The 13,630-nt window shown below is 47.1% G+C and overlaps 1 protein-coding gene across 1 annotated transcript in view; it reads right to left on the bottom strand.

The window, feature by feature from the left end:
- The window catches only part of LOC146194451 (sn-1-specific diacylglycerol lipase ABHD11-like), a 113,986-nt gene that overhangs the window by 62,218 nt on the left and 38,138 nt on the right, over positions 1 to 13,630 (bottom strand). Inside the window, exon 2 of the mRNA XM_084596560.1 lies at positions 13,263 to 13,419. Within this exon, the coding sequence (XP_084452686.1) occupies positions 13,263 to 13,419 (157 nt within the window). The remainder of the gene's footprint in view (positions 1 to 13,262; positions 13,420 to 13,630) is intronic.

The following is a 13,630-nucleotide window of genomic DNA, read 5'->3' as shown; positions in this document are numbered from 1 at the left end:
TATGCGAACTTTGGTGGTAGAGCTCTCTGAACTGAAAACAGCACGATGAGGCATATAATACACTAGAGACGAGGTGCTGTCGATTTCGTCGGCTGGAACCCTTTCATTAAAGCCTTTATCTAGGTATTCACTGATGGCTGCATCATAGACCATTAGTCTGCTCTTGGGTCTCAGACGCGGCATCATCCTGGCCAGGCGTTTTCTTGTTACACCTTCGTTGCTGGCTAGCCCTTGGTCAAGTGCCTTCCACGGGAGGCTCGCCTCGTATCGCCCATCGGTCAAAGTCAGAGAACGAGTGAAGTCTTCTCTCACCTGCTGCTCCTCGCTTCCAAGTAGGCAGCTGCTTGAAGAGATACCGAGGCTCTCCAGCTCCCAGAACGCTCGATGTTCGTCTCAAGGTTGGCGTTCTTGTCACAGACGCTGGTGCACAGAACGGCAACGGTGGAACACGACACACCTAAAGTAGACAGTGGTATCAGGCCTTGCAAGGTCCAGCCGAAGTCAGTCTTGAGCGCAACCAAGGCCCCTTGCACTTTCCTTACTTTTGCGTGCACAAAAGTCCAGTAATAATCAAAGCCTATTAGAATTTCGATGCCTTGTGTGAAGAGGCGAGTTGGTGAGATGGTGACATCCGCTAATTTTAAATCAGCCACCTCACAAATCTCAACAGCATTTTCTGGAAGCAGCAGTTGGTCGGAGCAGATTTCTTCAATTTCGAAGGCTTCAATGCTGTGCTCCTTGCGGTCGTACTGGCTTCGTAGCCGGAGCTTCACTCGGCGTCGTTTTTTCTTCATAACGTTGGTCGAGCCGCCGAAAGGGTTTATAAATGGTCACTTCCTCTTCACCGATCACCTCAAGATCCAGTATTCGCGAGAGCTTCTCTGTTATAAACGATCGTTGACTGCCTCCGTCAAACAGACAGCGAGCGAGGCGTTTTCGTTTCGGTCCGTTGACCCACACCTGCGCCGTCTGCAGCAGCACGGAGTTTTTATTGCTGTTGCTAAGAGACGCTGTTGAGTGCAACCCAGTAGCGGTCTCGCCCTCGGCGTTCGGGGCCGGTGGATCACAAAGCGAGGTGATGTGTCGTCGGCCACACTTCGTGCAACGTAGTGACCAGTTCTTGCACCCTTTCGTCATGTGCCCCTTCTTCGCGCATCTGTAGCACCTCCCTTCCTTCCGCAGTTTGCTTTTCTTCTCATCAATTGATATCGGAGCATTGCAATCTGCCACCTCATGCCTCTCTGAAGCGCAGAAAGGGCATCTTTCTTTGCTCAATTTGGCACCCACCTGGAGGCTGGCCGCTGAGCCCTTGCCGTAGACGCTGTTGGGACGCCGTTCACTGGCGCGGTCAGATCGCATTTGCTGAGGAGTGTTCGTGATTCCTCCGTGTACCTTTTCCCTGCTCTCCACTTCCAGGCGAACTGATTGCAGAATGACTTGGAGACTCGAGCTGTCGATCACGTCCTTGTCTGCACTGTGGGCCTTATGGTACTCAACAGCCCATTCTGCCGGCAATACCCGAAGCAAAGCCGCGCACAGCATCGCACCATAGCTGTCCGATTTGACACCTAAAGTTTCAAGTCCTGCAATGTTTCGCTGAACATGATCGTGGAGGCGTCGCAGCGTGTTGACGTCACTGAGAGCTGTAACCTGGGGAAGGTTTAACAGCTGCGTAAGGTGTTCTTGCACGAGCACGTCCTGACGCCCGAAACGCTCTTGGAGTGTCTGTACAGCGTAGTCGTAATTCTTCTCCGTCGCCTGGATGCCGGTCAAAGCGGCCACCGCCTTTCCTGTCAATGCTGTCCGCAGGTACAAGAACTTTTCTATGCTAGTCAAGCCGTCATACTTGTGGACTGCTTGCCGGAATTGTTGCCAGAACGGTTGCCAGTCGAGCTTGTTGCCGCTGAATTTCTGAATCTCCAGCTTAGGCAACCTTAGTTGTCCTGAACGGGCAGCAGGTAATCTGGACGCGAGATCTTCTGCATTCAATGTGCTTGTTTCACCGTTAGAATTTGTTTCACTGAAACGCCGAAGCTTTGTCCGCATTCGTGTCATGAGAGCTTGGCACTGACGAACGCCTTTATATTCTTCCGCGAAGCCTTCGTCACGCACATGCGGCTCAATCAAGGCATCTAACTGTTTCAAATCTCTCGAAACAATGTCCAACTCATCTGATATTTCCACGAGGAGGTCTCGTTGCTGGGGGCCGAAGTCATCAGCCGTCGTTAGTCGCTCAAGCTCCTCGTTGAGTTGGTTCAGTTCGGCACGCGTAACTTCTCGCTTTGTTTGGAGACGCTCCATCGCTGTCATCCGTTGCAGTTGGGACGCTGGTTTCAAGTTGCCGTTGTTCTTCGCTTACTGCCGGGTTTCGGCACCAAAAAATATATGTTCGTTATTCAAAGACGTTGGGGAGAACTTCTAAAACAACAACAACATGACTTAATTGTCCAAACTACACTCACAGACACTGGTCGGAGAGCGTCTCAATGAACCACCGCACTGCTCCGTAGACGCTGAGTGTCTCTCTGCCGTGAAGGGAGCGCTCCTCCCGTGCGCCACCCGCCGACCACAACACAGAACACACGCGCATACAGCCGTACCCCGCGGTGAAGAATTGGTGATTCCAGTCCGTGTACGTCCATTCCCCGTTGCCAGTGGGATGGCCCAAATGTCGTACCGTGAAGACCGTGGAGGCGGCACCCGGAATATTCAAAAATTTCCTCTATACACGAGAACAATACATCTTTTCGTACCTCATAGCTCCTGATTAGTTCGCTCCTCCAGACAGCACTTTTTCTGAGGTCGCGAAATTGCGCACGCGAAGGGATCGCACAATCTGCCAAGTTGTTCGGCACCATAACAGAACTGCTTGGTCATCGTACCCAAATGACAACTGCGAGCCGTCTGCACGAATCCACGCCACGTTAGCAGAATGTTCCTCTGCTCTGTTAGTTAGTGTTTTCCTTTTGTATGGTTTCTTTCACCTCCCTAAGCGGTCAGGGCGTCCCATATCTACGGCCTTTTTTCGACAGTGTTGCGTTTCCATTATGTTGTCTCGTGAGCAATAAACACTCATAAGAATTGTAGTCAGGTGTTTGTACCTTCTGGTCCTAACCCGCCCTGGTAGCGATTTATGGCGAGAGCGGGTTCCGGGGTCAGAGTTTTTGATCTTAGGGCTGGAGTTTGAAGGTAAATGGCGAGTAATTTGTCTAGCCATTTGAGCGTCATTGCAACAATGCTCTTCGCACCCGAGGTGTGGCCAAGTGCGACAAATTCATCGTTTGTGCCTCCAGCTACTGACACACAGACTTACCACAGTAGTGACCAGTAAGCCGGAGTTGTGACTGCGCATTGCACAAAGCAGAACCACGACAATGTTATTACCTAGCACTGTCAGGGTGTGACGCTATCCGTTAAGATCTGGGAATTTTGATCAAGCAAAGGGCGCTACACGACACCGACCATCGTGCGATGTTACGAATTCTCTCATATTGTTTTTAATTTAGCCTATTTTGCAAGAGGGTAAATATGTTTTGACGTATTCACTTTTGTACATAAAAGAAACTGTAGTTTTTTGCATAAACGTTTGTGCCACAAAAGTAGATTATAGGACAAATACTACTACGATCTACTTTTCCGCACCCTGTAGTCACTTCTCGTAGCGTGTAGCAGGCAGCCTCTCAAGGATATAGTGGAGTGCCTACCTTTAAAGAAGCAAATAATGACCATTTGAATTTCATCAAAGCAGTTGGAAGTGTGGCCAGCGGAAGGGAGCTTTAGGAAGAGGTCATGTTATATTTATTTGTAAGTTGCCATTTTATATCTATCTTAACCCCCTCCCCCCTCTACAGTGCCCCAGTCGGGGCTGAAGTATGTATGTATAAATAAATAAATTAGTAAATAGATAACTAGACAGTGGTAGGATCCACTTTTGTCAGTAAGTGTTCGACGGGGACTGAGAGCCCAACAGCACAGTTATGACGCACGCAATCGCATAATCTTATTTCTTTCAGTGTGGTGCTCGATGCACAGACTATATCGCGCGTTAGATCTCGGCTTGTTAGATTGCGATGGCATCTTGCTCAGCCTTTATTCTCTACTAGAAGGAAATACAGCCGTAATATTACGTAGTAAAGTTGCACATTTTGGGTCGACCAATATCTCATACCGTTGGCATCGGCAGGCATGCTAGCGACAGTAAAGCTTTTATGTGTTGTTTTGATGCTTTATTATAATGTCGGCGACAATTTTGAAGTGACTGACTTTTCACTACGGATTCGCAGAAACAACATGGCTGCATTGTGTGATAAAGCTGCACGAGAATATAACAGAGGCTTCACTCAGAGTTCGCAGACATCTGAGTACCGCTAAATATTCGATCAGTTGACAGCCCGTAACTCCGCAAGAAGACACGACCAATGAGTGGCCAGGGTTGAATACTAGCATGCTTCGCGGTTGGAGCCCAGAAAAAAAACACCCTGGTGAAAGCGGAGATGCCAATTTCCGGTGCACAATATGGACGCAACGCTCATTCGATATGAAATAAATTTGGCTTTTAGATGAAGTACATGCTTTCTTGCAGGAAACGACTGGGTAGGGTGGATTACAGAAAAGCAAGCCGAAAAAAACTAGACCGAAAAGTTGGCCTTGCCGCCAGCGCAGATATGAACTAGCCGCCGCAATGACGACCATTGCTACGTCGAGAGCCAGGCCATTCTGAGCGTAGTTGGATTCCTTTAGGTTTCGGTCCACGGGGCGAGCGAGAATGATTTCGATAATTGGATGGATGTATCCACTGCTGCTAAAGCTTCTGCAAGCAACAATCTCGCTGCTCCCGAGAGCCTCTTGTGTTAAGCTAATAGACGAGCACGCGCGCCGTTCTTAAGTTCAGCCACAGAGATCGCCGCCAACGCCGAACCTACCGGCCGGCGCATCCGTGAGCGCCAAAGAATGCTGCAGGCCGTGAGCACCAAAGAATGCCAGGTGAGCCAAATGCTCTTCTGCCATTTATAGGAGTGCTTCCTCTTTTTGTGGTTTATTTCGCGCCTTAACTGAGCTAGTTGTTTTACAGCTGCCTTGACGTTATGTTTACCGCTGCTAACGGTGCTAAAAGACTCATGTTTGTAGCCTGTGGAGCGAGACCGCTGTGGTGGAGACTTATAACAATGTACATTGGCAGTGAGACCTCTGCAAGTTAGGGCAAGTAAGCGGATGCTAGGAAGCGATTGCCATTCCGAGAACTTTCTGCATTATGACAGGAATAAACTCACAGCCATAGGTTTCGTTATCCTGGCAGCTCTTCACAGTTGTGCCCTAAATCTCATCCTGCTTTTCATTTTATCCAGTCCCTCTTTACCCACTCTCCAAAATATCTGATTTGTTGCCGCTCTGCACCACAGCCATGGCCTTATATTGTACGAATCTTATTGGTTGAATCCCCGGAATAATACTTAGAGGCATGAATACAATTAAATTAAAACAGAGGGTGTCTCTTTCGTCTATAGACGATTTCTTATTAAGAAGAGTTTACAGACCATCCTAGCTATCGGCAGGCAGCGCCATTTCCTCCGCATGCACCTAGATTTATTTCTCGTAATATTTAGGCCATATTTTTATGTAAAACGCGAACACCAGTAGCAATCCTGAGCACCCTCACCGTAATCCTTTCCTTATGAACCAAGCGTGACTAAAAACGAAGTTTCAATTAATGATCGCAACTGGTGAATTCTAGTCAAAGAGCGCGCCCTCACTCTCCCCGTTATAAGACATTTTTCTAGTCCGCTTTGCAATGAGGACATGGCATAAAATCTGGATAGAAGAGAAGGGGGCAGTTACAATATTTTTGAGACGTCGGTATTCATTGCCTGGTTTCTGGACGGACACCTCAACTGCATGATTAGGAAAAGGATAGAGGCAATTAAGCATAGGGTTTCAAAGCATTGAAACTGAGTATGACCTTCGGGAAGTTTTGCGCACAGGTAAAACTTGATAGTGCGTAACTCAACGCGCAAAAGGCCGCCTCAGTCTGCACTCGATGCGATATGTTCCATTAGCGCTTTGCACGGGAAGTTGCTGGGTTCGCATCTGCTCCGCTCCGTGACTTTTTCTTTTTTTTTTGCAATGTAAATGCAAGCCAAAACATTTCTGATTGGGTTTGACTGAGTCAAAGAGTGCTTGCGCAATAAAATCCGCGTTCTACGATGAATGTTAGACCGATATTGCCAAACGAAAGCACTGTGAATTTTCCGCACCAGGAGACGTGCTGGGAAGTCATTTTCGGCCGACAATTCAGGACTCGGGCACAGTGCCGGTTTACAAACGTTTTCCTCGACCCTGATGTCCATCTTCGTGTTTTCACGCTAAAAGAGGAGTGTATAGGGGAGGAGCATGGAGTTAGTTTTTACCGGGCAGATGGATGGATGGATGGATGGATGGATGGATGGATGGATGGATGGATGGATGGATGGATGGATGGATGGATGGATGGATGGATGGATGGATGGATGGATGGATGGATGGATGGATGGATGGATGGATGGATGGATGGATGGATGGATGGATGGATGGATGGATGGATGGATGGATGGATGGATGGATGGATGGATGGATGGATGGATGGATGGATGGATGGATGGATGGATGGATGGATGGAATATAGGAGCGTCCCCTATGAAACGGGGTGGTAGCAGTAGCTATCATGCTCATTTTGCTCCCTATATCTTAATTATTGCTTTAGAATGGTTAACTAAACCATCATTCTATTTATTAAATTTTCATGATGCGACACAACGCTACATGCGGAGACCTTTATTATTTTTTATGCTCATGGTTTATTTTTGAGTTCCTCATTCTAAACTGTCCCATGGCGCATGGAAGGCTTGACCGCCCCGTGAAGAATAGTTTTTAAAATGAAAGAATTTATTGTAGCGAGAGCAAAGTTGGCCCCGATTAAGCCGTTTCGCGTACCTCCAACAGGTGCAGTTCTGCGCATGCGCGAGGAGCCATGCAACGTCGGCGCTGTGAGCATGCGCGAAGGGCCTAGTGACGGCAGGACGTTGCGCGCAACTGCGCATGCGCAAGGCCAGATTTTTTTACCGATGAGCGCAGGCTGTTGGCGCGCTCCTGCTTTCGACAACAGGCGCCATCTGTCGGGCGATCGCGACAAGGGAACTGTGGCTCGCGCTGGCACCTCGCGTGTAATACGTGGTCGTGAGCAAGCGTTCTTCAATTATGTCGTCAATGCGTTTGACCACTTATGCATGTAGGTGCGTCTTGCTTGCCTATTTTTCATATGCCTTCTCTCACATCGTTACCCATCATGATCCTCTTTCTTTTCCAGTTCTCCTTCCCCAGAGCAGATTAGCAGGCCATATTTTGATCATTCCGGCTAACCTCCCTGCCTTTCCTTTAAACAATGCACCCATTTATCTATCTTGCATCGTTTTCGCTCTTCTATAGAATACTCTACCAATTTGAAACGGACTGTTCCCTCTTTACGCGATATCCGAGGGTATTCTACCATGCATCCTACGAACTGGAAATCACCCTTTATTAGCAGTAATGCTGTGGCGTTTCGTTGAGGCGAAAGCCTTTCTAGCATCACGGAATTAAATTCCGTGCACGAGAGTTTGGGGCGAAGTCTATCATATTCCGCGATATTCAGAGTTTTCTTCTTATCTAGCATTCCTGCCATCTGCATTCCCACACTTGAACGCGCGCTAAGGAACGCCACGCCACAGAAGCAATGGTCCGAACTCACACTTGCCGGGAGCGTCACAGATGCTGCACGTTTTTTTTTTTCCTGTAAACCAATTATAATAATATGTAGCACTGCAACGAACGTTTTTTTTTTTCCTGTAAACCAATTATAATAATATGTAGCACTGCAACGATCGCCGGTAAGAGGCAAACGATGACACGCAAATGACAGAAGCGAAAGGGTAGGCTTTCGTCATTGTCCTCTTAAGAGACATCTAAGAGACCCTATAGTTTTAATGTTTGTGGCTACCCTTAACATGTGATAAATGCACATTTTTTACTTTTTGTTTTTTTACGCGAGTCTGTATATTTTGTTATCTCTTTTATTGTAACTGGATCGGTGAGCGTCCCGCTGAGGGTTACGAAAAACGCTTACGCTATCGGTCATCAGTGGCTCATCTTTGACTTTTTTTTTACAGCACGTTTGCGGGAATATAAGCAAGACCACCAGCAATAATAATTGCTATTTCCGTATTTTGGACAGAGGTTGACGTAGAAAACAAGTAAACGCGATTCCAATACAGGCTGTGTGACGCTGGTCGAAACGGCGGCGCAGCGCTGTCACACCTACGAATTGCTTCGAAATAATATTTAGCCGCCGTCTGGCAGCAAACGTCACTAGATCACTCTACTCTGTTATTATGAATGTGTTATTACGAATAGGAAACGGTGTTGTGTCGCACAGCGGTGTCTCAGTGGTTGGGACTTTTGATTACCGAGCCTGAAGACGTAGGTGCGACCACGGCTGCGTCAACGGCGCTTCGATGAAGGTGAAGCGGAAGGAGCTCTGTAGTGTAATGTCAGCCTGCTGAAAAAAGCCTCAGCTGTTCAAAAATTCCGGAGCACTCCCCTGCGGCGTGCATCATAGCCGATGCCATTTTGTGCTAAAATTCATATATCATACCTAAACTGAGTTATCCTCCAGCTAGCATTTCAATCCTCCTTCCTTTGGCATGTGAAGTTATGTACGTGCAGAATTTAATAATGTGTATCATGTGCAACATGTAGGCGCAACAGTTTAATGGGCATTATATAAATATTCTAGGCATAACAAAAATGTCCTAGTGCGGCGGTGTTTATAAAAAATGAGCAACAAAACTTGCCCGCTGTTACCTTGGTACTACAGATACCGCAGCAATGTTGTTTACGCGACTGGCGAACACCCGCAGGCAACAACAGAACCTAATTGGCGAGGCTCGCTATGGCTTGCAGGAAGCATGAAGAGCGCCTAGAAACTTGCCAGAATTATATATAAGCCGTGCACATACGAGTAATGCTCGCAGGTGTTTAAAAACGCTTATGTTTTGGCTGTAGGGTACTGAAACAGTATCATTTGCGTGGCTATGTACTGAGTACTAGCACAATAAGCGGGAATGTAATACAAAGTCCAATATACAAAGCAATTCTACCTTTACAATACAAATAAGCTTGCTCCTGCCCAATCGGGCAGAGAAAATATATATGGTAAAAATTATCTAGCGTCCGAAGGCGAGCTAATCGCGGCTACCATGCAGGTGCGGCCGCGGAGGTCCCCGGTATGCCCAGCGCAGCAGTCCCTAAGGAAACGCCCACGCAGCGGTGGTGGTGGTGAAAAACGTTAATTAGCGGCGGCACGCCAGTCGGCTGCTCGAGCCCCAGAAAGGCTGAAAATCTGGTCTTATGCCAAGCTACGCTGGGGACTGGAGAATCTCATCTCATCCGACCTCGTGGTTGCAGCCTGCTGTCCGCCGAGAACAGGAAGAACGAACGGTGCAAGGCCAAGCGCGAGGCGAAGGCGCCGGAGCAAAGAGAGAGGAGCCTGGTCAAGGAACGGTGTCGGAACGCGGTACGACGTACCATGGCTTCGCTGGAAAGCGATGCGGAGATACAGGATGATGTGAAGACCCCCCTGTATTACCGATCACGTGATTAGACTGAGTAAAACATGTTTCTTGGAAAGCAAACTAGCGCACTTCAAAACAAAGACACAGGATGAGAGCGACAACACAGCGCTGACTTCGACTGGTTTTTATTAGAGAGTGACACAATATATATGTACGAAAAGTGGACGTGAAAGAATTGATAACAACTGCTGAGTTTGCACGTGGCGTAAAATACCGAACGCAAAGTTAAAAGGCGCACGATAACAATATAGGTGAAAGCAAGGCAGAACGGCAGGGCTATGAAAAATAAAGAAGCGAAAAACGGGGAGGCCTATAGGTAAAAACAGTTAAAAGTGGCACGATCCTAAGATACATAAACTAAAATCGAAAAAAAAGGCCAAAAGGGGCATTAAGAGCGATAAAAGCCAAAGGAAGCATTAAGAGCGATAAAAAACACAAACGGGGCATTAAGAGCGATAAAAGAATCAAAAGGACGATTAAGAGCATTACAAGACCAAAAGGGCATTAAAAACAATACCTAAAACAACCAAGGCCAGGCCGCTAGAGACTGAGGAGTGTATCCGGAATCTAAACATTAAAACTACTGTGCGTCTGGTTCAAATATTCTAATTCGCGTTTAGTCAGGGCTATTGAGGGTGTGCTAACACAATTTTGACCTAGCTTTAGAATGTGAGCGGCTTCTATGATTTCGCGTGTGAACTGATGTGCATTTCTCGCAATGACAGTGCATTTATGAAGCGATGGCTCACAGGGCTGAGAGAGTCATTTTAGGCAGTGAACACCTAGGTTTCTTTTTGTAGTATTGTAAACACTGTTTGAGTGTTCCATAAGTCGTTCGTTTAGGCAATTCCCGGTTTGCCCCACGTAGGCCTTGCCACAGCTCAGGGCAATCTTATAGACGGCACCAACTTGGCAGGGAACGAAAGCTGCCTGGTGCCTAACAGGGCAGGCTGGCTTTCGTACAGCCGGGGCATTGACTCTGCGACAAAGCTTGGAAAGCTTGTCAGGCGCCGAGAACACAACACGGACGCCTGCCTTTTGCCCAATCCGTTTGAGCCTGTGGGAAATAGTATGAAGGTAAGGCACCACATCAACCTTGTGTTGATGCTCAGGAGCAGCTCTCACTTGACCCCTTTTAAGCTTCTGCAAGAGGAAGCCTGCTACTGAGGTCAGCAAATGATCAGGGTAGCCAGCATTAATCAGCCGCTGAGTTTGCTCATCGATGCTCCGGCCCATAGAGTGTACACAGGACTTCATTAGGGCATTTGTGTAACAAAGGTTCACAATGCCCCTCTTAACAATCTTAGAATGGGCGGAACTGTAGGACAAAAAGGACTTGCCCCCTCTCGGCTGGTACCACCAGCACAGGTGGTCATCTGCCCTGGATAGCCTTAAATCAAGAAAGCGTAAAGCTCCCTTATCCAGTACCTCATGGGTCAAAACAAGGGGAGAGAGGCACTGTTCAAAGCGAGAAAGCACTTCTGAAACTGAGCTCTGAAAAGTACATTCGTTACTAGCCAAAAGGATTAGGTAATCATCGACGAATCTGAAACTCTTCACAGCAGCTGACGAAGATAGCTGCTGTTCTAATAGTCGGTCATGATGGGCGAGATATATATCACTTAATATTGGAGCAATGCAGGAGCCAATGCACAATCCGCTCTTTTAAATAAAAATGCTTTCATCCCATGAAACAAAAGTTGAGCTAAGGTAAACTGTCAAAAGTTCCAAGAAGCCGCTCACCAAGATGCCACAAGAATTCTGGAAGGTAACGGATCCGAACGCATCGATACAACTTTCAACACACAAAAGAAGCTTGTCGTGTGGAAGTAAATAGTAAAGATCCTTAATGTCGACTGAAAAAGGCATTAGAACATCAGTGGTGCCTTTTAAGAAATGAAAAACCTGTCTCGAATCTTTCAGAAGGAAAGGATCATCTACTGTCAGCACTTTGAGTTTTGTTTGGAGGAATAACCCCAGGGATTTCTGCCAAATGCCTTTCTCGGTGACAATTGCCCGCAATGGACAGTCAACTTTATGTGTCTTCGCAGCGAAAAATACGTCCAAGCTTTTCTTGTCTGCTGCATCTATGCTAGCAACCAGTCGGTCAAGATTTAGGCGCTTGCAAACTTGCTTGGCGTTTGATTTTACCCTGGAAAGGGAAACCTTATCGCGCCGTATGAAAACAGAAGCTAGAACTGCAGCTGCCTTTTCACTAAACAAACCTTTGGGCAGGACAACAAAGCCGTCTTCTTTGTCTGCCACCAATAACGAGAGCTGGTGTCTTCTCAGAAATGAAGCGACATAATTGAAGGGCCTAGATTTGTCACTTAACTTGTAACGCGACAACACTTGAACACCTTCAGACAAACAGCTAGAAAATTCAGAGTCCGGAGCATGTTTTGCGACCTGTCTCACCATGCTGAGTAGTTCCGGGGGTGACTTCTTGGGTTCGACGGCATATTTCGGGCCCAGGCTGAGAACACGAGTCACTTTGTTGTCGTTCTCTTCATGTGTCTTTGTTTTGAAGTGCGCTAGTTTGCTTTCCAAGATGATTTACCAACTAGCCCGTTCTTCCACCCTTGCAAGTAAAACATGTATACCTCTCGCTATGTATATCCTGTCATAGCTGAGCTAAGCCACTGTTTTTTTCTTTGAGAAAGTGTCAGCATGGGCTGTCAATTACAGAGAACTAGTTGTACAGAGCGGAGAAGACAAAGGCGGGAATCGAAAAGCATGGTCCAACGTAGGAGCTCCAATAAAGGTTATACGTTCAATTCCTAGAAAACGCCGTTCGCTTGATTCTCAACTGTCGTTGGTTAATCCCGAAAAAAGGTCATGGGTTCAAGTACAGTCTAGGTTTTGAGTTTTACCGCAGGTCATGAGTTTAATCCCAGATGTCGTGGGCTCACGTCTAAAAGGAGGTCGTATTTCAGAGTCTCAAGAAAGCCGTGGGTTTAAGTATGCTCAAGCATTGAGTTTCCATAAAGTCTGCGGGTTCGTGTTTTAAAATAAAGTTGGCCGTGTGTGCGAGACTGTAGCTCAGCTTCACTAGAGAAATGTATTCTCATTACTGCACTTAAGCGCGTTTACGTGTAAGTCTGGAATTATTTCATCGACCTCGATTACCCTAGATGTTGTTAAACGTCGTGGCTTAAGCAAAACGAATCAATGCCAGCTGTGATACGCCGGTGGTACTTGCTCCTATGGTAACGCGAATCTCTGAATGGCAGGCAATATGGCTGAATAGGTTATATGGCAAACACCTGTATACAGCCTTCAGTAGGGCGCACAGAGTAATCTGGAAGCCAGTTTTGTATGCGTGATAGAGTTTGGCATGCGACGACACCCGCAGACACCTGCCACACGTGGACCACTATTCTCTACTCTCCGCGCTTCGCAACGACCGGCATTCTTCTACCCGGTCTCTCTTTTCTCTACTTATCAGGGCGGCCCTTACTGTGCGGTTGAGGTACGGATCCCGACTTAAAACATTCTAAATTACTGTAGCTTAATTTACATAGATTCTGCAAAATGACATGCTTGGAGCCTCAATCTTTACCATCGTTTCAGCTGCGTTTCAGAGGTAGGAATATAAGAGCAATGGTGATGTGTAATTACATTTCGTCCAGTCGCAGTGGCGATCGCTGAGGACACTGCGTCCCAGTTACTACGGGAGCCAAACATACAGTGCAGTAGGATGATCGGTGGTAGTAGCGTGGTATCCGCGGTGTCTTCTGGTTCGTAATGTGTGTAAGCAAGGGGCACGGCTTCATTTCTGAAAGGGAATAAAGGCGTGTCATGTGGCAAGACAGAAAATAACATGATCATGCTAAACATTGATAATTTATTATAATACACGGCACTTTCAATGCTATCTCTAGGCCAGCACAAGCACTCGGCGCCATGTCTATGAGTTCATCGACTTGGCGCTCGGTGGTATACCTAAGAGCATGCAATAGAATTAGTTTAATTACTTTGATACCCGT

The sequence above is a fragment of the Amblyomma maculatum genome, chromosome 3 (genome assembly GCF_055883805.1).
Source record: "Amblyomma maculatum isolate TAMU_Amacu chromosome 3, ASM5588380v1, whole genome shotgun sequence".
Classification (NCBI taxonomy): Eukaryota; Metazoa; Arthropoda; class Arachnida; order Ixodida; family Ixodidae; genus Amblyomma; species Amblyomma maculatum.
Note: the sequence above shows the minus strand (reverse complement) of the source record. Positions and strands in the feature narration are given on the sequence as shown.